General features: G+C 40.7%; 1 protein-coding gene and 1 long non-coding RNA gene across 6 annotated transcripts in view; one reads left to right on the forward strand and one right to left on the reverse strand.

The window, feature by feature from the left end:
* Positions 1 to 6,610, reverse strand: part of LOC308458573 — a 95,626-nt gene extending 89,016 nt beyond the window's left edge. Inside the window, exon 1 of the long non-coding RNA XR_013977570.1 lies at positions 6,553 to 6,610. This is a non-coding gene — a long non-coding RNA (uncharacterized lncRNA). The remainder of the gene's footprint in view (positions 1 to 6,552) is intronic.
* IPO11 (importin 11) overlaps positions 1 to 25,536 on the forward strand; it is a 75,649-nt gene that overhangs the window by 6,897 nt on the left and 43,216 nt on the right. For all 5 annotated transcript variants that reach the window (XM_080972434.1, XM_080972432.1, XM_080972435.1 and 2 more), the window contains exons 3-16: positions 3,319 to 3,419; positions 8,485 to 8,557; positions 9,947 to 10,150; positions 14,189 to 14,321; positions 15,128 to 15,186; positions 16,347 to 16,395; positions 17,143 to 17,213; positions 17,567 to 17,759; positions 17,876 to 18,028; positions 18,258 to 18,301; positions 20,454 to 20,544; positions 21,466 to 21,513; positions 22,025 to 22,130; positions 23,154 to 23,280. In XM_080972434.1, the coding sequence (XP_080828560.1) occupies positions 3,319 to 3,419; positions 8,485 to 8,557; positions 9,947 to 10,150; positions 14,189 to 14,321; positions 15,128 to 15,186; positions 16,347 to 16,395; positions 17,143 to 17,213; positions 17,567 to 17,759; positions 17,876 to 18,028; positions 18,258 to 18,301; positions 20,454 to 20,544; positions 21,466 to 21,513; positions 22,025 to 22,130; positions 23,154 to 23,280 (1,452 nt within the window). The remainder of the gene's footprint in view (positions 1 to 3,318; positions 3,420 to 8,484; positions 8,558 to 9,946; positions 10,151 to 14,188; positions 14,322 to 15,127; positions 15,187 to 16,346; positions 16,396 to 17,142; positions 17,214 to 17,566; positions 17,760 to 17,875; positions 18,029 to 18,257; positions 18,302 to 20,453; positions 20,545 to 21,465; positions 21,514 to 22,024; positions 22,131 to 23,153; positions 23,281 to 25,536) is intronic.

Below are 25,536 nucleotides of genomic sequence, written 5' to 3' on the forward strand. Positions count from 1 at the left end.
GGGTATGTTTAACCTGGAAAAGAGGAGACCGAGAGGAGATATGATAGCCACCTCCAAATATCTTAAGGGCTGTCACATGGAATAGGGAACAAGCTTATTTTCGCCTGCTCTGGAGGGTAGGACTCGAACTAATGGCTTCAAGTTACAAGAAAGGAGACTCCAACTAAACATATGGGAAACTCTGGCAGTTAGAGCTGTTCGACAGTGAAACAGACTCCCTCGAGAGGTTGTGGACGCTCCTTCCGTGGAGGTTTTTAAGCAGAGGCTGGATGGCCATCTGTCATGAATGCTTTAGCTGAGATTCCTGCAATTCAGAGGGTTGGACTGGATGAGCCTTGGGTGCCTTCCAACTCTTACAGTGCTATGATTCCTTGATAAGACTGACATGGGCCTTGAAGCTAAGGAAGAAGAGGGTAGGTAGCAGTGCAATCCTGTACATGTTTACACGTGAGTAAGTTCCAGTGTCTTAAGTGGGGCTTACTGCCAGGCAAGTGTGCATAGAACTGTGGCTCAGTACATATTGACATTATTTCTACATATATCTATATACAATGCTTGGGCCTCACTCATTCACTGACAGAGATATCAAAGGGGGGATAATTTTAAGTCTGAAAACAGTATCTTTCTTTTACGCCCCTTGAAATTCAGAATACACCTGCCTCATCTAGGGATCAGCAGTGAGCATGTCCAGCCAGACCTGAAATAGAACGGTGGGCTTCAGAAGTTCAGTCTTCAGCAGATGCGGTGTTGATTGAAATCGGCATTAATAGCAAGTGGCACAGTGGCTCCACTTGCATGTAAAACTAAAGCATAACTCATGGTTTATTAGACAATGCTGTGTGGGCTAGTGCACAAAGTCTGAGCTTTCCAGCTTCACTCCTCTGTTCTGCAAGTGGGTCCACAGACCATGCAGAGGGTACCTTAGCGTTGCATCAAAACATAGGCTCCTGGCTTGCTTTGCCCTGACACATCGTTATTGCTAAGCCAGTGTCAAGGCCATGGCTTCAATTTGGCTTGCGGCTGCAGTTTGTTTGCCAAAGCAAACTGTGGTCTCAGATTCAGACATAATGCTGAGTTCAGCTCTTTTGGAAAGGAGGAGGGAAGCAGAAGTATTTGGCTGCTTGCACAGCCTTCGCCTACCTGGTGCCCTCCAGCTGTTTTGGACTACAACTTCCATCAGCCTCAGCTAACACGGGTGTCCTGGCTGGGGCTGATGGGAGTTGTAGTCCAAAACTGCTGGAGGGCACTAGGTTGGCTGATCCTGTCTTAGCATTATGTGCAAACATGACCAGTCTTTCCTGCATATTTAGATACTCCTTGTGTGAAACAAAAACCTACAGTTGCAAAAACTGAAGGTGAGGAAGGAAGCACACTTGCTTTTCTAGTTTACTCTGACCTAAGTCCTTTCCAGCAAATGAGGGAATTTATTTGTTTCCAATTAACAAAGCTGAATTTGCCCTCAGACCTTAAAATTTGAATGTCTTTCTACCTCTTCTAATTAAGAGCAGCTCCAAGGCTACTTATGTTAATTCATTTAATTGAATAAGAATTTAACGTGGCTCACATTTCATAAGATGGAAACAGAGTTTGGACAGATGATTTATTGATGTGATAGCTGATGGCGTGGAATATTAATTTTTAGCAATGTTATATAAAAGACAGAATTTAGAATCATACACCTCACTGCGTGCAGACATAATGATAAACTGCTGGTGCATGCTGCTCTCTTGCTCCTTGGAAATTGGATATAAATAAACTTGACTTTACATTGCATCCAAACCAGGGATTGTGGCTTGTTTCTGCCTAACAATCCCCCATTTACTAGTCATCCTTAAGCCATGTTGCTTTAATGGACTCTGACTTGTTAGTATACTATGATCTTTATTGAGGTGCAATAGGTAGCCAAGTCTTCATGGTTTGTTATTCCCACTCATACCAGGGGAAGAGTGAGAGCAATTGGGCAGCATATACTAATGTGTTGCTTGATTATAGTTAACCATGAAAAGTCAGAAACCCTAGCATATTTTAAATGTTAACTTGGTCTCTGTGTGCAAGAATCCTAATGTTAGCAATGCTCTCCTTAATTCTGTTAAAATTTCATTAGGCAAATTGATGAAATGGATGGTGGCGATTTCAGCCCAACTCAGTTACTAATTACTGAGGGTTGTGAGCTTCCTTACAAGCCAGGATCTTAACTTCAAACCATGGTTTAAGATCCTGGCTTGTTCAGGAGCAAGTAACCATAGTTTCCCGGTTTGAATGAAACATGAAGCTGTGGTTAATAAGAGACTTCCCAGTTTAATGACAACTGTGCTGAAGGGGCTGTGTGAGAAAGAGAGCTTAATATGCCAAGGTACTGTAGCCTGAAGCAAGCCTCTGAATTTGTTTAACAAAGCTTGCTCATTTTGCTGAATAATGTCTATGTTCTCTCCTTTTGATGTGCAGACTAATGGTCTTTTGATAATTCTGCCTTCTGATTTGGAAAGTGCTGGATATTGGGCCTATTTTTGCCACATTTGATAGGGATTTATTTGTGGTTGCTTGTATGAGAACTGGGGGATGTTTCCATCCTTCTCATGTGTGATTATATAGTGGATGGATGCATAGGCTGCATCTACACTGCTGTGTCTTCAAAAGCCAACAGGCAGCTAGTGCTTCACTGCAGAGCTTACAGCCTGGGAAAATTCCACTTCACACTGAGATGCTTGTAGTTGATCTAGTTTTTGGAATTAGTCCAGTGTTGTGTCCATTAAAACATGATGGCCGGGAGAGAACATAAACCAGCTTGTTGATGATGCTGAGTGAGGAAGGGAATGAAAGTGTTGGCCTTATTGCTTTGGCCACATCCACTATGAATTGGTTTCCATTATAGAGTCCCCCCAGCCCTTTTAAATGCCACTGCAGTAGATTGGATATTAATTACAGTAGGCATCTGTAATATGAGTGAGGAATGAGGCAGAGACTGGGGCTCTCCATTGTTTTCCCCAGCCTATGCCATGTTCTCAGATATTCTCTTCCCAGAGGTATTGAGTGGCATATAGCAACTTAAATTTAAAAAAAAAATACAATGCTTAAACTCTGCATATTCTTCTGCTGGGGGTCAGGCTAAAATGTAAAAGCAGATTATGTATTTCCTGGTCAAAGATGATGACTAAATTCACATTACATCCAATATTGCTTGTGTTAAAACCTTATTTTCTATCAACACAGTTTAGTATAATATGGAGGCTTCCAACCATTATGCCATTCTCCAGTGCTAAAATGATGTGTACTATAGAGAGAGAGAGAGCTATGTTTAACTCTATACTTCTCTTCCAGAATATCTTCACAAATCACACCTTGGATGTAAATGTGAGGTGGTTAGCTGTGCTTTACTTCAAAAATGGAATTGACCGCTATTGGAGACGTGTGGCACCACAGTAAGGAACACATTACTGTGCTCTTATTTTGCTATATATATTCTTTTAAAAGTTGCAGTTATGAGAAACGTTTGTGGTTCAGACCAGATTGAAGACTTTATAACAGGGGTTGGCAACCTAAGGCCCATAGGCCGGTGGCAGCCCATGGGGCTTGTCTATCCAGCCCATGGTGACCCCTGCAGCCCTCTGCCACCCGCTCTTACCGGCGCGGTGTGGTGCAGGGACCGACTTCCGGGTTAATGGCGCCTGTGCGCATGTGCATGGGTGCTCCTCTGACCTGGATGTGAGCCAGAAATAGCATGTGTGCACGCATGCGGGACGGAGAAGCGCCCGTGCACATGTGCGCACGCTATTTCTGGTGCACATCTGGGTCAGAGGAGCTCCAGAAATAGTGTGTGCGCACGGGCGCTCCTCCGACCCAGAAGAGTGCATGTGTGCACACGCTCTGGCCCATCCTCCGACGGACGGAACGTGGGCCGGCCCATCGTTTGGTAAGCTTGCCATCCTATCCTGTATATCCCTTTATGCAGTTTACCAAGGGAGAGATTCCTCTATTCACTTCAGAATTCTCTAGCTCTTTCTGTTCTGAACCGGTGTTAAGACTTGTGTGGAGATCAATGGCTAACAATAATTAGGGCTTGCTTTTACAAAGGGTTTGGACACCAACTTCAAACCCAAGTTAACAATAAGCTCTGGTTACGACTGTACTGATGCAAGCCTGTGCCATGTTTAATACAGGGCTAGGGGCAGGGGGAAATTGCTGCAGAGACATTAGGCAAATGCCATCACTATATTCTTTTAGACATTAATTGAAAACTTTTCTGTTTTGGCAATCCTATGATTTAATTGATTATATATTTTTTTAAAGTTTAATTGATTTTTATCTGTGTTTTTAATGATTATGTATCTTTGCTTTAAATTTCTTTGTGGATTTTAACCATTTTCCCCCTGCAATTGTATTTGTATGCTGTTTGGAGAATTCTTTGATGAAGTAGTTTTTACATTTTATTAATAAATGAAAATTAGCTTCTCCTGTTTGTTTTTTACATCCTTGTTCTCATCCGTTCCTATAACTTTAGGTTGGTATCTTTCATAGGACTAAATATTTAATGCAACTTTATGCACTTTTAAATTAATTTGTGACATGTATATGGGGGAAATATGTTGGTAGAAGAATTCTGAGATTTTCTGAAGGTAGTTCTAGAACTTGGTGCAAATATATTTTATTACTACATGGAATTTATTTCTCTTATTTCATGGGTTTAGATAGCTTCACAAATGTTATCTAAGTAATCAGATTTTTTTTAGTGGTGGAGGAAAATGGCTAAATTATAAACCTGATTGTGTGACACTCCTGTGTGGGGAATATCACTTCTACATTCCTGCAGATGTCAGTATTGCATCACATGAGCAGCTTCCCAAAGGCTTTTTAGTTTTTGTTTCTTTCATTTTCAATATCCACACAAACCCTTATGCTTAAAGTGCTATAGGAAATATTGCACCTGGTTATACCTATAAGGTGAATGTATCCTTTTCCATTTTCTGTTGTTACAGATAGGTAGCCGTGTTGGTCTGCCATAGTCAAAATAAAAAAATCCTTCCAGTAGCACCTTTAAGACCAACTAAGTTAGTTCTTGGTATGAGCTTTCGTGTGCAAGCACACTTCTTCAGATACACTGAAACAGAAGTTGCCAGATCCTTCTATATAGTGAGAAGGTGGGGAGGGGTATTACTCAGAAGGGTGGTGGGAATGGGAGATAGCTGAGATGAGCCTGCTGACGACTCTTAACGACTGTAATAGGTCTTACAGGAAAAGGCAAGGGGTGAGAAGGTGAGAAATGGCTTAGTCATGTATAATGGGATAAGAATCCAATGTCTTTGTTCAAACCAGGTGTCGCCATGGTTTTAAGTTTGGTAATGAGTTGCAATTCAGCAGTTTCTCTTTCCAGTCTATTTCTGAAATTCCTTTGTAGTAAAACAGCTACTTTGAGATCTTGTATAGAATGTCCTGGGAGATTGAAGTGTTCTCCTACTGGTTTCTCTGTTTTGTGATTCTTGATGTCAGATTTATGTCCATTTATTCTTTGGCGTAAGGTTTGGCCTGTTTGTCCAATATAGAGAGCTGAAGGACACTGTTGGCATTTGATGCCATACACAATGTTAGATGATGAGCAATTGAATAGTCCCGAGATGGTATGTGTGATGTTGTTGGGGCCAGTAATGGTGTTGTCCGGGTGTATGTGGCAGCAAAGTTGGCATCTGGGTTTATTGCAGGCTCTGGTGCCAGTGTCCGTGTTAAGTCTGGTTGTAGTATTATTGTGGGTTAGGAGTTGTTTAAGATTGGGTGGCTGCCTGTAGGCAATGAAAGGTCTTCCTCCCAGAGCTTGAGAAAGAGAACTGTCATTGTCCAGGAGAGGTTGTAGATCTCTGATGATGCGTTGTACTGTTTTAACTTGGGAGCTGTATGTGATGACTAGAGGTGTTCTGTTATTTTCTTTTTTGGGTCTGTCTTGCAGCAAGTTCTCTCTGGGTATAAGTCTGGCTCTGTTGATCTGTTGTCTAACTTCATCTGATGATGATCTGTTGTCTAACTTCATCTTCATTCAGATGAGAGCCAGACTTATACCCAGAGAGAACTTGCTGCAAGACAGACCCAAAAAAGAAAATAACAGAACACCTCTAGTCATCACATACAGCTCCCAAGTTAAAACAGTACAACGCATCATCAGAGATCTACAACCTCTCCTGGACAATGACAGTTCTCTTTCTCAAGCTCTGGGAGGAAGACCTTTCATTGCCTACAGGCAGCCACCCAATCTTAAACAACTCCTAACCCACAATAATACTACAACCAGACTTAACACGGACACTGGCACCAGAGCCTGCAATAAACCCAGATGCCAACTTTGCTGCCACATACACCCGGACAACACCATTACTGGCCCCAACAACATCACACATACCATCTCGGGACTATTCAATTGCTCATCATCTAACATTGTGTATGGCATCAAATGCCAACAGTGTCCTTCAGCTCTCTATATTGGACAAACAGGCCAAACCTTACGCCAAAGAATAAATGGACATAAATCTGACATCAAGAATCACAAAACAGAGAAACCAGTAGGAGAACACTTCAATCTCCCAGGACATTCTATACAAGATCTCAAAGTAGCTGTTTTACTACAAAGGAATTTCAGAAATAGACTGGAAAGAGAAACTGCTGAATTGCAACTCATTACCAAACTTAAAACCATGGCGACACCTGGTTTGAACAAAGACATTGGATTCTTATCCCATTATACATGACTAAGCCATTTCTCACCTTCTCACCCCTTGCCTTTTCCTGTAAGACCTATTACAGTCGTTAAGAGTCGTCAGCAGGCTCATCTCAGCTATCTCCCATTCCCACCACCCTTCTGAGTAATACCCCTCCCCACCTTCTCACTATATAGAAGGATCTGGCAACTTCTGTTTCAGTGTATCTGAAGAAGTGTGCTTGCACACGAAAGCTCATACCAAGAACTAACTTAGTTGGTCTTAAAGGTGCTACTGGAAGGATTTTTTCATTTTCTGTTGTGTTATGCATTTTCACAGATGGAAAAATGTTCCGCTTGCCTAAAAAGTGACAAATCTCTTAATTCCCCATGGACTTCCACAAATGTATTTATACACGGCACAGAAACATTTCTTAATGCTAACATTTAAATATGACCCCTAATGCTAGTTAAATTCCTAAAATACTTTGATAGTTTTTGAAAGCTTGGTTTCTTAGCTACGATCCTGAGAAAAATAAGGGGGGAGCCACATAGAGTGGAAGTTTCTTTCTCAATAGCAGCTACACCTTATTCCACGTTGCCATCTGATTTTAAAATTCATCTGAGTCTTTTGTGCGAAAGTTTGCAGACATAGCCCAGGAAAGAAAAAGAGACTGGCCTCTTGAATAATTAAGCTTTTTATCAACTTCATTATGTTACAGATTACTGATAAAATGTAAAACTTTTCAACTGTCCCTTCAGTTAATCAAACAATCATATTATTTGTATGCGGCCATTCCAAAGTTAAAAGCAGGCTCAAGGTGGCTTACAACATATAAACAATAACAGTGGTACCTCGGTTTTCGAATGTAATCCGTTCCGGAAGACTGTTCGAGTTCCGAAACGTTTGTCAACGGAGACATTCAAAAACCGAGGTACCACTGTAGATAACTACAAACATAACATAGTCATAACCAAAACTTCAAAAATACACAACCAAAGTAGTAATAATAATAATAATAATAATAATTTATTTTTTATACCCCACCCGTCTGGCTGGGTTTCCCCAGCCACTCTGGGCGGCTTCCAACAAAACACTAAAATACAATAACCTATTAAACATTAAAAGCTTCCGTAAACAAGACTGCCTTTAGATGTCTTCTAAAAGTTTGGTAGTTGTTGTTTTTTTGACATCTGGTGAGAGGGCATTCCACAGGGCGGGTGCCACTACTGAGAAGGCCCTCTGCCTGGTTCCCTGTAACTTGGCTTCTCGCAGCGAGGAAACCGCCAGAAGGCCCTCGGTGCTGGACCTCAGTGAACAATTTCTACATCAATAATAAGATCCAAAATAAAGATACAGCTTTTATTCTCACTTGCTGACCTATATGAGCAAAGTAAGCGAAACCTGTGCATTCCTCCTTGGGTATTGTACAGTTGGATCTGAAGGTATCTTCCACTTCTGGAAGGACTGTTTTACTCTTGCTGCTATTCCAGGAGAAAAGTGGAACTACACCCAACTAATATTCTTCAGCTTGAGCAGGAAACATGTAAGAACTGCAGTGGAACCTCTTGCGTCAACACTTATGCAAGCTCTTGTACAAGTCTGTAGAATAGTGCTAATAGCTATTTTCTTTCAGCACATGGTTCTTTGGATCCAATCTGTAGACTTTAGGTTTGTCTCAAACATTACTGGAAAATATGTGTCATTCTTCCAGTATTCTTGCTAAGCAGAAGAAACTCTCAAAACGTTTAGATAGTAAGAAATGAGAAGTTGCATCTATTATGTGTATTTATTTCTTTAAAAACAGTGCTCTTTCAGAAGAGGAGAAATCTACATTACGTGCAGGGCTTATTGCCAATTTCAATGAGCCAATAAATCAGGTTAGTGATTATTATAAAAAAAAAATCATGTTAACACTCTAAGGCTGTATCTTGTAATTTTAAAGTTTAACATTAGAATTAAGTGGTTTTGGGATGATTATTATTTTTATAAAAGAAGCCTATTAAATGAAGAAATAATTCCTGCTAAATCTCAGAGAGATGATATTATTAATGGTGGTAAATTAGCATAGCCAGCAAGTGTATCCATTGTGCATGTAGAAGACAAGTCAGAGATTTGTAAGCTTAATCATTTTTACTCTTCGTTTTCTGTTCCTAATTTTCAATAGAATTGTTGGCAGAACAAAACCTTAGCATCTAAGTGACTTATTTTGCAGGATGATGGCCTACTTTTATCAGATTTATCACCTGATCTGAGAAAATGGCAGCTGTCAGGTGTTAGGTGCATTTCTAGACAATTGAATGTGGGACAGCACAGCCTTATCTGTGGGGTGAGATGGGCAGGATGATAAAGTGTTCAAGCTGGAGATAGTTGAGTGTGAAGTTTGTTGGAGCAAAGATAGGCAAGAGAAGACTCTTGCAGAAAAGGCAACCAAAATTATTAAGGGGGTGGGGCAGTTCCCTCATGAGGAAAGGTTACAAAATTTGGAGCTTTTCAGTTTTGAGAAAAGTCATGTAAGAGGCAACGTAACAAAAGTGTATACAGTTATTCATGGTATAGAGAAAGTCGGTAGAGATAAGTTCTTATAATGCTACAACTCATGGACATCACCTGAAGCTGAGTGTTTGAGGTTTGTCTATGTAGATAAATTGTGGAATTTGCTCCCACAAGAGTAGTGATTGCCAGCAGTTTAGATGGCTTTCAAAGATTAGACAAATTCATGGAGGATACGATTACCAGTGGCTACTAGCCCTGAAGGCTATGTTCTACCTCCACAGTCAGAGGCAATATGCCTCTGAATATCATTTTTTGGGGGAATCACAGGTCAGGAGAGTCCTGTTGTGCTCAGGTGCTTCTGACAGGCTTCCCATAGGCGCTTGGTTGACCACTGTGAAAACAGGATGCTGGACTCAATAGACTTTCCAGATGAGGAAGGAAAAAATCCTATGAGCTGGGGAGACCCAAAAGACCGCATGCAGACTGAGCATGCTCAGTGGCCATAGAATACTGACTGACTTCTGGTGCAGTGGAAATAGGAAACTGGATCAGAGCAGGAAAGGAATGACTGATTGGAACATTCCTTGTTCTTAAATCTTAAATTTTGAATTGAGTTAATTTATCAGCTTTGCAAAATGTTGGCTGAAATTTCATCAGATGTGTGAGGCTATTTAAAATGGAAACCAGTCACTTTAACCAGGACTGACTCCCTTTTGGATTGTGGCCATATGCGCCTGCTGTCTTAACTGCGTTTCCTTTGGTTGCCTTTGCAGATTGCCACTCAGATTTCTGTGTTGATTGCCAAAGTCGCGAGGCTGGATTGCCCTAGGCAGTGGCCGGAACTCATTCCCACTCTTGTCGAATCTGTTAAAATTCAAGATGATCTTCGACAGCACAGAGCTCTACTTACCTTCTACCACGTCACAAAGACTTTGGCATCTAAACGGCTTGCTGCAGATAGAAAACTTTTCTATGATGTAAGTATCCCTTCCAATAATACAGTCTTTGAGTCAGATTAGTTTCTCCTATCAGGCATGCTATTTCATTTCTTCTGATCCCCACATTTTAGAAGAGAGTAATATGACAGCAGCATGCAACTGGGAACACAGGAAGCTGCTGCCCAAGGGAACTCCAGTTTGAAAGTATTTCTTTTTAACCTTTGTTGTAGTTGATGACAGCCTGCTGGCAAAATGTGTCATTTTGATCAAGCGCTCCTTTACAGCGCAATATCAGACAACTCAGTCAATTTAATGTAATGTTTCCCAGTCTCCTGACCACGATGAAACGATCCAACCTCCTCCTCTGCTGTTGAATCCCCCTACTTCCACTGTCATTATCTAGTGGTTAAAGCAACGGCCTAGACCCCCGTAGACCAGGGTTCAAATCTCCACTCAGCCATGAAGCTCTCTGGGTGATCTTGGGCCAGTCATTGTCTCTCAACTTTACCTACCACACAGGATTGTGAGGATAAAATGGGTTGAGATATACTGTATTTTTCACTCTATAGAACGCACCGGACCATAGGAGGGGGAGAGCAGGGGAAAAAATTCTCCCCCTCTCTGCTCGGCGCCCCTTCAGCGAAGCAACAAGAGAAACGGAGCCCCTTCCATTTCTCCTCCCACTTCACTGAAGGGGCGCTGCGCAGAGAGGGAAAACTGTGCAGCACCTCTCCAGCGAAGCGAAGCCTGGAGAGCAAGAGGGATCGGTGTGCACTGACCCCTCTTGCTCTCCAGGCTGCAGGCGGCTATCCGCAAGCCTTCGGAGCACAGGGGGAACTCCTGCGTTCTGAAGGCTTGCGGATAGCTGCCTGAAGCCCCCAGAGCGCAGCGGGAGTTCCCCCTGCGCTCCGGGGGCTTCAGGCGACTTCAGCGAAAGCAACGCGAAGCCTCCGGAGCGTGGGGGGAGCTCTCCCTCTGCGCTTCGGAGGCTTCGCGCTGCTATCGCTGAAGCCAAGGAGCCTGCATTCATCCCATAGGACGCACACACATTTCCCCTTAATTTTTGGAGGGGGAAAAGTGCCTCCTATAGAGCGAAAAATACGGTAAATGTAACAAAGAAATAAAATTGTGTCTGCACCTTGGTTAACATAAACCAGCAGCTAGCTATAAACCGTCATTTGAAACCAGCTTCAAACTATCGTTTTCTGTTCCACTGTAAGTTTTTCCCCTCACTGCAGACGTAATGCCACGGTTGCTGTTGAAGTGGAATTGGGAGGAGACGGCACACAAAACCCTCAGTGCACTTTACAATTGCTGCTAAGAGAAATGGGAAGGCTTGCATTATTTTCAGGGTCAGGGTGAATGTATTTGGATTTTATTTGTTTCGTATGTAAAGGATGCACCCTTTTCTTTCTAATACACCTGGTGTTTCTTAACTAGGAAAGCGGCCTAAAATATTTTAAATGAATAGCTAAATAAATCATCTTCAGATCTTGAACTTCATACACACCATACATTTAAAGAACATTCTCTCGCCTCAAGAATCCTGGGAACCAGTTTGTTAAGGGTGTTGGAAATTTGTAGCTCTGTAAGGGGGTAAACTACAGTTTACAGGATTTCTGACAGGGTGTGTGTGTTTTAAATGTGTGGTGTGTATTCAACCAAAGTACACATCTTACTTTGCAGGCAGTCCTCAGTCATGGTTTAGATTCAGATGCAGCATAACTAAGGAAAACAAGCCAGGTTTAGGTATTATTCTTACACACATTATACCAGTAAAGGTGATCTTTTCTATTTAATAGAAACTGCGACGTGGTTCTGAATTAAGCATTAATAGTTATGATATTGTATGTGAGCTTATGTTCCTGTTCTGTTATTTGGGGACTAAAACAAGCCTTTTCTCTGGCTTTATATTTCTTTAACTGTACTTTTTCGAAATGATAAAGCCCATGTAAGAAGCTTAATTTTGATGAGCCCAACACAAAGGTTTACAGTGGGAATACATAATATTTTTTTAAGGGCAGTGATATTGAACAGTCTGGAGCACAATGTACAGGACAGCAGATGGGATTTCCTCCCATGAGAGGGTGTGTGTAGAATCTTTGATATGTAGAAAGCATGCTGATATTCCTGCAGAATAAAAAGAAAACCAATCTATTTTCTGGAAAAGCAATTGCATTTTAAGACAAATTGGGTTATGTCTGAAACAAAAGTACTTGCACAACATTTTTTTAATTTACAGCCATCTGTCTCCATCTTGCAGTGTTCTGAGATAATTTAAATAACTTTGGGTGGGGGAAGTTTAATTAATTTGAATTTTGCTTAGCTGTGTTTCTGTCATTATCATAGTTTTAACACAGTGCTTATACCCGGAATATTTTTTCAGCTTGTTTAAGGACTAGCTTGTACTTTGTCATGTACATTTTGCTAATCACTACAGCTGTTTTCATAGTACAGCATATAGGCTCACCTTCAGAAATGTATATGTTAACGTCTGAGTTCTGTGTGTGTCATTGTGTACATTACTGAAATCTTAATGACAAAGGCCCAATTCAGATAATCATTTTCTAAACCATAGCTTAGATGATTGAGAACCATGTGTTCACCTTTCCTCCTTCATATGTGACAGGACAGAGCAAGCCACAACTTCGTGTCACAAACCATGGTTAGCCTTGCACTTCCATACTCCTCAGCCCCACCCCTTCGCAGCTTAGACAGCTGAGCTTTTACTTTCAGAAGCCACGGTTTTGTGCCACATGTGAACTCAAGGAACTGTGGATTGTTCTGATCAAGTACAGTTACAACAAAACAGGATATCAAGTTTGATCCTGGTACTGTTTTAACTGATTATGTTTAGAACAAACCTCAACTCCCTGAATTCATGTCCCTGAACTCCCTGTCTTCCACTGCCTCCCGCAGTTTGGTCAAACTCATGCTGGTAGCTTCAAGAACATTGTCCAACCATCTCGTCCTCTGTCGTCCCCTTCTCCTTGTGCCCTCCATCTTTCCCAACATCAGGGTCTTTTCCAGGGAGTCTTCTCATGAGGTGGCCAAAGGATTGGAGCCTCAGCTTCAGAATCTGTCCTTCCAGTGAGCACTCAGGGCGATTTCCTTAAGAATGGATAGGTTTGATCTTCTTGCAGTCCATGGGACTCTCAAGAGTTCATATGTGATGCAAAATTGTGGTTTGCTTTAAAACTGCAATTGGAACCTTTCACTCTCCTCTTACCTGCAGAGGAGTGGGGAAGGGGGAGTGTTAAAGGCCAAGGCTCACCATGGTTCATTGCTGATCATCAAAACCACATGGTTTATGATGATCTGAACTGGGACAAAGTCTGCCAGTGAGTTTAGTAAAATGTCAAACTCAGTAGAAGTATTCACATACACTGATGTTTGTCTCAATTCTGTTGAAAAGAAAACATTTTCTCTCTCAATGTGAGACTGGATGTGGCTCGATTTTATTTGCTGTGTGCATAGGAATATGCATAATTTTCTTTGGCTTGTTTCAGACTAAGAACAAACTGACGTGTTCCATATTTATGTAAAAGCTCCAAATGTTCAACCATTGTTAAGTGATTGGAATTGATTCTCGTCACAACCATGTTTCACATTCCACTTTTGGGATCTGGTTAGTTTCAACAGTGTTTAAGATAGGTTGTTTCCTTAAAGGCATAGAGGGGACTTTAGTGAGAAGAAAGGAGCACATGATCAGAACTGTTTTATTTTTTAAAATATTTATTTCCGATATTTATAAACTGCTTTTCACCACAGATGATTTTCCATCACCGTAAAAAATACACTATTAAGAACAGTTTCAGTTAAAACAGTCATGAGTGAAGCTGTATTCCAAAAAACACTTATTAATAAATAAACCCCTTTGAGCTCACTGAGACGTATTGTACTTTGCATTGTGCTGCTGTGTCCTAATAAATCCATTGGAACAAGTTAGTCATGACTACCTTAAACACCATTACTTTCCGTGGGATTTAGGCATGATTAATATAGGTGGATTGGTTCACTGTGTTCCATTAACAAGAACTATTTTGACTAGTAATTTATTTATTTTTTACATTGCAGTTAGCTTCTGGAATTTACAGCTTTACCTGTTCCCTGTGGAATCACCATACAGATACATTCCTTCAACAGATTTGTACTAAAGATGAAACTGCTATGAGCAACTCGCTAGAAAGAACTCTTTTATCACTGAAAGGTAATTAACAAAATGTGTCAGATCAGTATGAATGTGCACAGTAAGGTGGGCTTTCAAATTTTTTACTAATGGAGTAAGACATTCTGTGTCTTCAGAGAGTTGCATTTGCATAGGGGTCATAAGAGATTTTATTTTATTGGTGTCATTCACTGGTTGCTGAGGGCTATGCAAAATTCTTTCCAGCACTTGGTGCTTTTCTAGACTGGTCTCGGAATACAGATTTATGTTAATTTTGAAAGCCCAGGATTCCTAAGAGCATTTTGTATGTCTCTCCTACAGGGCCAGGTAAAATTGAGCCATTCATATTTTATACTGGTAGGATGTTCCATCCAAACACTCTTTGTTCCAAACTGCACATTCATTATATTCTTGGCACTCTTTGTTTCAACTTGCATACATGTTTTGTCTTGAGCCGCAGCTTATCATAAAAATATTGAAAGAGCATATTGGATTCCTGCTTTAAGACATGGGAGTGTGGGTAAAAAAATCGCATTCACTCTTGAAACAGCAACCAAAATATTCTGTGACCCTTTGGAACTGATTTTGTTAGATTTTCTTCCTTTATCTGCTGCTGGTTTTGCTCATTAGTGGAATACTAACAATGTCGTGATAGAGTGAGAAGCCAAATGTTTAAAACTTCCAGTTTATTTGTTTATTATTTTTTAAAGAAATGTTTGATATTTTAAGAAATGGGAACATTTTGCCACAGGGGTTGTTCACTGTGTTGGCTATTAGACCATGAGTGGCTTTCATGGGAGTAGTAATATTTTATGGGGCAGTAATATTACTATTACTTCATTTTTCAGTGCTTCGTAAATTGACTGTTCATGGGTTTGTGGAACCTCATCGGAACGTAGAGGTGATGGTAAGCAAGGCGGATCCTTTATTTTTATAAGTATATTGGGCCTCGCTCCTTCTTTCCCATTATGATTAAAATTTCATCTTCAAACTGCGACAGTGTTAATACTACAATGGATGTCTAGAAAAGATTTGTCTGGCAAGACGTTAGGAGTTGATGCTTGTACGGGTGCCCTTTGGACACCTGGCCATGCAGGTTTAGAATCAGCGTAGCATATTGTGAAAGGGACGCGGGTGGCGCTGTGGTCTAAACCACTAAGCCTCTTGGGCTTGCCGATCAGAAGATTGGCGGTTCGAATCCCCGTGACGGGGTGAGCTTCCGTTGCTCGGTCCCTGCTCCTGCCAACCTAGCAGTTTGAAAGCACGTCAAAGTGCAAGTAGATAAATAGGTACCGCTCCAGCGGGAAGGTAAACAGTGTTTCCGTACGCTGCTCTGGTTCATCAGAAGCGGCTTAGTCATGACCCGGAATCTGTACGCTGGCTTCCTCGGCCAATAAAGCAAGATGAGCGCTGCAACCCCAGAATCAGCCACGACTGGACCTAATGGTCAGGGGTCCTTTACCTTTACCTAGCATATTGTAGTATATTGCGGCATCTCCACCCCCATCATTCAGCCTGGACACTGAGCTCCGAGGCCCTTCTGGCGGTTGCCTCCCTGCAAGAAGTGAGGCTACAGGGAACCAGGCAGAGGGCCTATTCGGTAGTGGCCCCCGGCCTGTGGAATGCCCTCCCATCCGATGTCAAGGAAATAAACAACTATCTGACTTTTAGAAGACATCTGAAGGCAGCCCTGTTTAGGGAAGCTTTTAATGTTTGATGTTTTGTTGTGTTTTTAATAAAGTGACCAGGGAAACCCAGCCAGATGGGTGGGGTATAAATTTTACTTACTTACGTATTTATTGAATTTGACTTGACTTGATTTGATTTTTCTGAAAGCTTTTAAGGTAGTGACAACAGGTACAAAAGGAATGTGAAGTATGCTGCTGTATAGTAGCCTTGTTAAAAATGTATATATGTTGGGGAGAGGTCCCCCAGTACCTATTATGTTGATTAAATACTTTTTAGAGCAAATAATAATGTTGTGCAAAGAAGCATGATTGCTTATAGGTTGACATGTGGAATTCTGTACCCTTTTGTACTTTAAAATGTTGCTTTTACATCTTCTAGGGATTTCTCCATGCAGTATTTGAGCGGTTGAAACAATTTTTGGAGTGTAGTAAGTATTTGAAGTATTGTCCCGCCTTATGGATTATATTTTACACCTTAAGATAAATAGTGCCATCTGAGGTAGCAGGAAAAAAAATGTGTCATGCAGTGCAATACTTTGCTTGCTGGAAGTGTGTTCTGCTGTATCCAAAGAGACATGCTCCTTAGTCAGTTTAAGGTTGCAGTTTTAGGCTGCAATTCTATGCATGCTTACTTGGGAGTAAATCCCATTGAACTCAGAGGATCTTGCTTCTGAGAAGATCTGTTTAGTTTCTGTTGCCAAACGACAAATGCTTCTTAACCAAAGGAATTAATATTAGCAACAGTTAACAGCAAAAAAAGAAGCCATTTAAGCAAGATGTTCACAAGAATGCATGTATGGGTTTTGAAATTTAAAGTGGAAACTTCCTGGCTCAGTCTCTTCACCACAACTACAGCAACTATGTGGAATATCCGAATTCCTATCCATTAATTACATTATGTTTCTCTTGAGTGTGTTTTGTTCATCACATCACAGCTTCTATGTACCTAAAATGTGCATTTTGCTCAATTGGAGTATTGTTGGCACCAACTTTACTTTACAAAATATGGCAGTTTTCAGTTACACTTAAAAGGAAGCTTATGCTGCAATAAATCTGTTAGTCTTTAAGGTGTCACAAGACTTTTTTTCTTCTTTTGCATGTTTACTACAACAAACAAGCATATCTTCTCCTTTGGCTGTCAATAATAATTGAATTTTTTTGCTGTTGTTTACCAGGTAAAAGTATAGAAGCAGATCATGTCTGCAGAGATCGCCTAGAAAAGACTATAATTCTTTTTACTAAAGTGGTAAGTTTCACTAAAGTGGTAAATTTCACTAGATTATTTTCAGCCAAATAATCTTAGCGAATTAGCTTCATGTGGTCAGTTTTAATACTGTCTTTTTTTAAAAAATGGATCAGTTCAGCAGAATAAATTAGTCACAATGAAGGGGAAGGGCCTGGGACGGAGGCAGACACAGAACATCCAACTCATCAGTCTAAAGAGCTGACTATATCAACAAGCTGTTTTCATTTGCTTTTCTTTTTATTTGGTTTTTGTAATACACTTTCTTATTCACTGATCTCTTATTATTAACCAATTGTGTTTTTTGTTTGTATTTCTCTTATGATAATCCTGTTACTGTCCCCCTTGCCTTTTAGCTTTTAGACTTCTTGGACCAGCATCCTTTTTCATTCACCCCTCTAATTCAGAGATCATTGGAATTTGCTGTCAGCTATGTTTTCACAGAGGCTGGCAAAGGAGTTGTGTTTGAGCGATTTATTGTCCAGTGCATGAATCTGATTAAGATGATAGTCAAAAATTATGCTTACAAGCCATCCAAAAATGTGGAAGGTAATTTGGCTCTTTTCATTTTTGAAATGTTATATAAGTCTTGATAGTGATTTATTCCTTTTTGGACATAGATGAATGAATTATCGATTTATTTCATGTGAACTATTTTACTGCAGATAGCAGCCCTGAAACTCTTGAAGCTCATAAGATAAAGGTGTCGTTCTTCACATACCCAACATTAACAGAGATATGCAGGCGGTTGGTCACTCAGTATTTCCTGCTAACTGAGGAAGAGCTAACAATGTGGGAAGAGGACCCAGAAGGCTTTAGTAAGAAGCTGTTCTTTATTTCAGCCTAATTTTAGTTTAAGGTACAATGCGTACTTTCCATTATTATCTAGGAATAATGTTGATGTTAGCAGCATGTGTAATGTTGTATGATTGTTAACTAATTCCAGAAACCCTTTTATGTACAAAGTTATACATTCTTATTTAACCAACATATGTTATTTAAAAACAATATGTACTTGATTGTGTAAAATTTATTTTTATGTTGCAGCTGTGGAAGAGACAGGTGGAGATTCTTGGAAATATAGTATCAGGGTAAGCATACTGCTTAAAATTCACGCCGAGATCTTACTACTTTGAATATGGACATTAAACTTGACATTTTGGGATGCAATCCATATTTTAGACGTTACTGTATGTACATCGTCCTGACAGGACCCTCTGGCACACTACCAAAGAGCTCTAAATCCAGGCAGACTTCAGGCTATGCTACTGTTTCCTACATTGTTTTCTTCCTGGCTGGAAGGTTTCACACTTGCTCTGACCATTTGCTCCGGTGCTAAACCTCCCACCCAGGAAGAGAGCAGAGTGGCGATAATTGTGCAGTCTTTGAACTCTGCAGTTTTCAAGTCCCAAGTATTCCTGGAGGAAAGGATAGAAAGCGTTGTGATCAGCACAGCGGAGCTCTTCTGTGGGTTCATGCTCTCTGTGAAATTGGTATGTCATGCTGATATAGATGCAAGTAATAACACCCTTGTTTATTACCGGATAGAAACCCTTGCTGAAATCTTTCATCAGACTCGCCCGTGGCATAAAGCAAAGCAGATCTTTTGTGGCTAGGTGCAGATCTACTTGGTGGCCTTGGTCAGGGGCTTTGGCATGTGTGTGCGTGCACACACACACACACACACACACACAGGCTTCCCCAAGTTCCTCTCCTAATAGCAGAGATTCTGCATGTTTTCAAGCATTTATTTTCACACTTGTTATGAGTCCTGTGGATACGTCATGGAGGGGATGGTTAGATCCAGAGGAGAAATGGGAGGAGCTCTTGGAGTTGGAGCTGGAAGGGTCCTAGCAGGATGCGGGAAGTGAAATCAGGATCCCAAGAAGTATCAGAGCCCAGGGAGGAGACCAGTAGTCTAGGGAGTGGAGATTTGGATCTAGGGGAGGGACCAGGCAGGTTGGCAGAAGAGTGTGACATTCGACGCCCCAGTTTAATACCTTCTGCTGTAGAGCTGCCTCCTGTCAGAGAGGAGTCTTCTTCTGGGGGAGGCCACTGAGTAAATTGGATGCTGAGCTGGCGCCAGTATTGCCTCCATTTGCAAGGGCATGAAGATGCCAGCGCCGGTGCAAACAAACCTCACAGAACCAAACCCTTAAAGGGACTGTCCACTTGCTTGCCAAGTCCTAGGATAGTAGACCAGTATGAAGTAAGCAGCACATAAGCGGCACACAAAACACTACCAAACCATTCTACGTTCTAAGCACCCTGTCTAACTCTCGTGCGTAACATCACCGACACTTCGTTTGATCAAACTTACCTTTGTTGATATCTACAGGAGCCTGGCTAAAGGAACTTTAAAGACTGAATCTTCCTTTTGGACACAATTTGAATGAGTTTTCTGTTTGTGGCTAAAACTGTGTTCTCTCAATTTTTGGATTATTAATAAAAGATTTAGAACATAGAATGGTTTGGTAGTGTTTTGTGTGCCGCTTATGTGCTGCTTACTTCATACTGGTCTACTACGAGAATTGGCAGCATAGGTTCATTTTTTCAAGTCCTAGGATAGTGGCTGCTTGCTATTTTAAGAGCTGTGCCTGCCCTGCTCGTCAAAAAAGAAGGTGCAGGGAGCATGTTGCTTGTTGGATCAACGTCTAAGCTTGTGCTTAGCAAATAGTCCAGGCATGTCCAAAGTCTGTTTCGGTGGCCTAATCCGGCTAGCCAGTCAATTTAATCTGGCCCCCTTGGCAGTATATCCTGGGGTAAAATCCTAAAAAAAGCTCAGCAACTTCAATCCTTAAAAAAGCTCAAAAACTTTGGTCAGCCCTCATGCAAGTTCACTTCATCAAATCAGGCCCACTTTGAAAAAAGTTTGGGCACCCCTGAAATAGTCTATACCTCTTAAGTAACTGCTGCATCTAGTGCTAGTGATGGGTGAAATATTGCGATATAATGATTGAAAGCTTAAGCCCTAGTCAGCTATGATCATGGTTTCGTTTCAAGCAAATTCTGTACTCATTATTTTTGGTCAGTTGTGTCTATTTGGGGCTCAGTTGTATTAATTTACTTTGTAAATACTCAGTTCATACCTTTAAGAACAATTTCCCAATGTTTATAATTCCAGGGTGTGTTTCACTTTTGCTGTCATGTCATATTTAGCTATTTCCTCAATAGTGCCCTTTTAAAATGAATTTGCTTAGCGTATTTTTGCCCTAAATAATAAACAGTTCTTTTCCTCCCCAGCCATGCACAGAAGTACTCTTCATTGATATTTTTCACGAATACAATCAGACTCTCACTCCAGTTCTGCTAGAAATGGTTCATACTCTACAAGGTACCTTTTTTTTTTTTAAAAAAAAAAAGAGTTTTGTTTAAAATTATATATTGTGCAGAACGTTGAGCAGCACTTAACATTTTCATTGTAAAATAGTAGTCCTTCTAATTCTTTTTGTATCGTTTGTAGTCAAGCATGCGTGCACAAGGATGAAACTCTAAAACAGGCATAGGCAAACTCAGCCCTCCAGATGTTTTGGGACTACAACTCCCATCATCCCTAGCTAACAGGACCAGTGGTCAGGGATGAAGGGAGTTGTAGTCCCAAAACATCTGGAAGGCCGAGTTTGTCTATGCCTGCTCTAGAAGACTTTCCAAATCAGCTTAGTGAACTCAGTTTCTCTTGAGACTACCCAGGCAAACCCTACCCCGGCTGCGCTCCCCACTTGCCTGTACATTCAAACGTCCTTCTTCATGGGGAGGAGCTCCACACATGTATACTGGTGTGTAAATAGAACTCTCTGTTGGATGTAGTTTGAGCACGCAGACATGGGGGAGTGTAGAAGGGGAGACTTTGCTAATGTGGTCCTGCGACCTCTTTACAGTCTTTCAATACACGGAAGCAGGGCTTTAATTTCACTGTGTGCTGCATATTATAGTTGCTCTATACCTTTGCCTTATCTCACAATAAAATCAAAAAATTAACCCCCCAATGCTGTTCTTACTCAAATCCTATTTGCGTTCTAACATTTTTACACTGTGTTTTAAAGTATTCGACATCAATACAATGTAATAAATTATATTGTTAGGCGAATCTCCGAAATACTTGCCCCTCATAGATTCTCTCTTCCCACTTTAAGGGGAAGAGTAAAAATCTTAATGCATCAGAAACCCTGCTTTTGCAATAAACAGTACATATTATTTATTTAAATACATTTTGCTGCATTATGGATTTACTTGCTTCTTAATTATTTATTTTCAGGTCCTACTAACATGGATGATACCCAAACTCTGCTGATTAAAGATGCTGGTAAATTCTGGGGGTTTTTCCGCATTTTAAATGGAGAGACTGGCAGCTGCTTGTTTTTTTAATCTGTTCTAATAACTGACAGCATTAGAATGTTCCAAGATTTTGAAAGCCAGTACTGGAATAATCAACTGAAGTTGGGAGGGCTGCAACAGCTTTGGAATACAGCTTTTGAGGTGTAGTTTTTGTGGAACTACTGTTCTTTTAATAAAGCTGCACTCCTATATCATCTTAACTGGGGAAGCCTCATTGCATATGGGAAGTGGGCCACGGCAGGAATGAGAGAAAGGTGAAGACCCATTGCAGAAGTCTGTTCTGACTGCGCACAGATATTGTTGCATACATCTCTCTCTCTCTCTCTCTCTCTCTCTCTCTCTCTCTCTTTCTCTCTCCACACCCTTGCACCTGAGTTTCATTTCTTGTTGAATTGATGTATTTAAAAGACATCATTCAATTAAGTAGATTTGTTTTGCAAAAGAGGCTACAGTATTTTGTTTGATTTCCCCCCCTTCAGTGTACAATGCAGTTGGACTGGCAGCATATGAGCTATTTGACAGTGTGGATTTCGATCAGTGGTTCAGAAACCAGCTGCTAGCGGAATTGCAAATCACTCATAACAGGTACAAGCCCCTTTCTGTTGGCTGTCAATATGAATTCAGCAAGCTTTGGTATGAAGTCTTAACTCTTCCGTTACGCTTTGCAGTTCTTCACTTTCACATTGGTATTTGCAGTAGATTTCTCTGCTTTCAAAAAAGCAATAAATATGCAGTATCTTTTATTGATGCATCAGCTTTTGATCTGGGCAGCATGCCTGTTTTGAATTGCATAGAATTCTCCAATGGCTTGCCTTCTTGTTCTAGATCTGGGTCCTGACACAGCTGTTGGCCCAGCCAGCTGCCTTGACTGCTTTGACTTCTCTCAGTTCTTTGTCCATGTTGTGTGGTTTGCTACGTGCAGGTCTTATGGGGCTTGAAATCAAGTAAATCGCCCTGTAGCACCATGTACCTTGGCAGCACTCTATAAGTAACAACTTCACTTGGGTTGCAATAATGCAAAGTATCTTAAGATTTACTGTATCATAATCCCCGTATTGTCAAGGCGTAGTGTTGAATATTCTTTGAATAGCTAACCGTGCATCATAATATAAAATTAAAATCTAAAAACTTGATGACCGGTCTTTATGAAACTAAGGTGTTAGTTCAAGGGCATTTATTTTTAAAAATGTAAAAGTTCTATCCTTGACACTAATGAATATTAAGAATTGCGAGGATTGTAGTGCCAAAATATCTTCCTAGAGACAGCAGAATCTGTTCCTCCAACAGATTTCACTCATGGAATGTTTTCAGCATTAATATTCTATGATTTAAATAAGCAAATTTACCTGTTTGAAATTATTGTGGAGACATTGTGTATTTTCTCCCATAGAAATAGACCTTTGGAATGTTTATTCTGCAGTGTTCTGCAGGGGCTGAGGTGGAGACCTGAGCAGTCTGATGTTGATTATAAAAACAAACACGTGTTCACACTTTGTTGGTAGAAATTACAGTATTGAAAAGCATTTTTTGTATTGACCTTTAAACAATTTAATGCAATACAGTCTTAAAAGCCCTATCGTCACATAAAATTTTTTGTTATGTTTGAAGGTATAAACCAATCCGTCGGCGAGTGATCTGGCTAATTGGACAATGGATTTCTGTGAAATTCAAGTCTGACTTGAGACCAATGCTGTATGAAGCAATTTGTAATTTGCTTCAAGACCAAGACTTAGTGGTACGTATAGATCAATCTCTTTGACAAATACTCTGTACTGTATTTATTTTTCGTGTAACTGGCCTTTCTCTTCTACCTTGCAAATAGTATGTGCTTTTGTTCATGCTCTTGTGTTAGGAAGGTCTCTCAAGCTTTAGTTCTGTATAGGCTTACCTGACAGTAAGTCCCATTAATCTCACTTCTGAGTACATGCATAGCCCGAGCTGTTTGTGAAGTTTTATTATCTTTGATCATCTCTATGCCCCTGAAAGCTGTGGAAAAGTGAACTATAGTTTTGTATGGAAACTTTTCTAGACCGCTCAAGTCCTTACAGAGGACTAGTTGAATTTGTGAGAATGATCCGCCATTGTATATATTTGCAGAACATGTATGCATTAGATCATAGCTCATGCTGTATATTGGAGAAATTTTCCTACTTTGCCAGCAGGCCAGTATCTACCATCTGAGGATTCAGTCCATTGAGTCACATTTGTAGAGCTGCTTTAAATGTCCAGACCAAATCCAGTAAGCAGGCCTTGAGTTGCAATGATCAGTCATTTTCAATGGCCATCAAGTGAGAGTCTTGGATGGGCAAGAACAACCTGGATGAAAGCCTGATTGCTGTCTAGTGCAATATATTTGCTTGTTTGATGGGTGGCCATTGGGATTGATATCTTGTACAGTTCTGTCAGTTGATTTCATTTGTCTTCTGGTGTTTTTGCAGTGCACGTCTAGTAGAATGGATGGAGTGATTGCTGATCGTCTTTAGGTGATTGAGAGGGAGATATTGGAGTGATTGGATGGATGGTGGGATATTGTGTAATGGTGGATGTCTATGAGGTGTGGGAGAAAAGTAGGATGAGTAGTGGTACTGAATGATTTGTGTTTCTGTAGTAGTCAGATTGGTTCAGAATCTATCTACACCAGATCTGGGTGTTAGTAAGTGGTGCTGCATATTGTGAGTCAGGATGTGCCTTGGCAAGAGGGAGGGTGAAGTGGGAACGGATACTTGACTCTTTAGATGTTTTCAAGAAGTACTGCTACATTTTGCTTCGGGGGGATTTTTATTGTTTTATTTGTTACTGCAGTTTTCCAGTTCAGTCATTTGTTATATCTATAGCTATTAGGGGACGCAGCTGGCGCTGTGGGTTAAACCACAGAGCCTAGGACTTGCCGATCAGAAGGTCAGCGATTCGAATCCCCGCGACGGGGTGAGCTCCCCTTGCTCGGTCCCTACTCCTGCCAACCTAGCAGTTCGAAAGCACGTCAAAGTGCAAGTAGATAAATAGGTACTGCTCCGGCGGGAAGGTAAATGGTGTTTCCGTGCGCTGCTCTGGTTCGCCAGAAGCGGCTTAGTCATGCTGGCCACATGACCCGGAAGCTGTACGCCGGCTCCGTCGGCCAATAAAGCGAGATGAGCGCCGCAACCCCAGAGTTGGTCACAACTGGACCTAATAGTCAGGGGTCCCTTTACCTTTTACCTTTATTGTGTATGTTATTTTTGTAAACTGCTTAAAGATTGTATTGGTATTAAATGGTGTATCAATATGTGAAACAAAAATAAATGTGGGAGAAAGAGTCGCCTTCCAATTTTGCAGCTCGGTAAAGAAAATATTTTTGTTCTTCTCATGGTTGAATTGCATAGGGTGAGAAATAGTGCACCATCAATAGACCTGCCAGTACCCAATGTCTATCTCTCATACAATAAGCACTTAAATATCAAACTATAAATAAAAAAAACAATATAATAAATTTTCAGTACTTGAAAACACAAGTACATCACATTTGATATATGGATTGGCCCCTCAAATTTCCGGACTGAGCTGATTAGTTTTACAAGAATAACTACACTGTTCACATTCATGCAAGCAAAGCTGATTAATGAGCCTTTGATACTTGACTACATCTACATAGTTTTGCTGTGATCATAAACTTCAGTTTCTTTATATTTTGATTGTGTAATATTTGACCCACCCTTCTGTCACTGAATATATATTTGCTCTGTATATCTTTAACTTGAACAAAGTATATCCATCTCAAAATCAGTTCCGATTGTGTTCCGTCATGAAATAAAAGATATAAAGTTTGGCTATAATTCCATTTACAGCAGCTGAATTGGTAGTTCTGACTGGCAGCTTGTTCAAATAGCAGGAAGAATAGCCTTGTAGAAGGATAAAATTTTAATAAGAAAGATAAGGCATACAGTAAGGCATATCAGTCTGAAGCAAAGCCATATCGCACTGAAATATTTCCACCCCAGACTTGTTACACAATATT

The sequence above is a fragment of the Podarcis pityusensis genome (genome assembly GCF_964106645.2).
Source record: "Podarcis pityusensis genome assembly, chromosome: 11".
NCBI classification, from domain to species: domain Eukaryota; kingdom Metazoa; phylum Chordata; class Lepidosauria; order Squamata; family Lacertidae; genus Podarcis; species Podarcis pityusensis.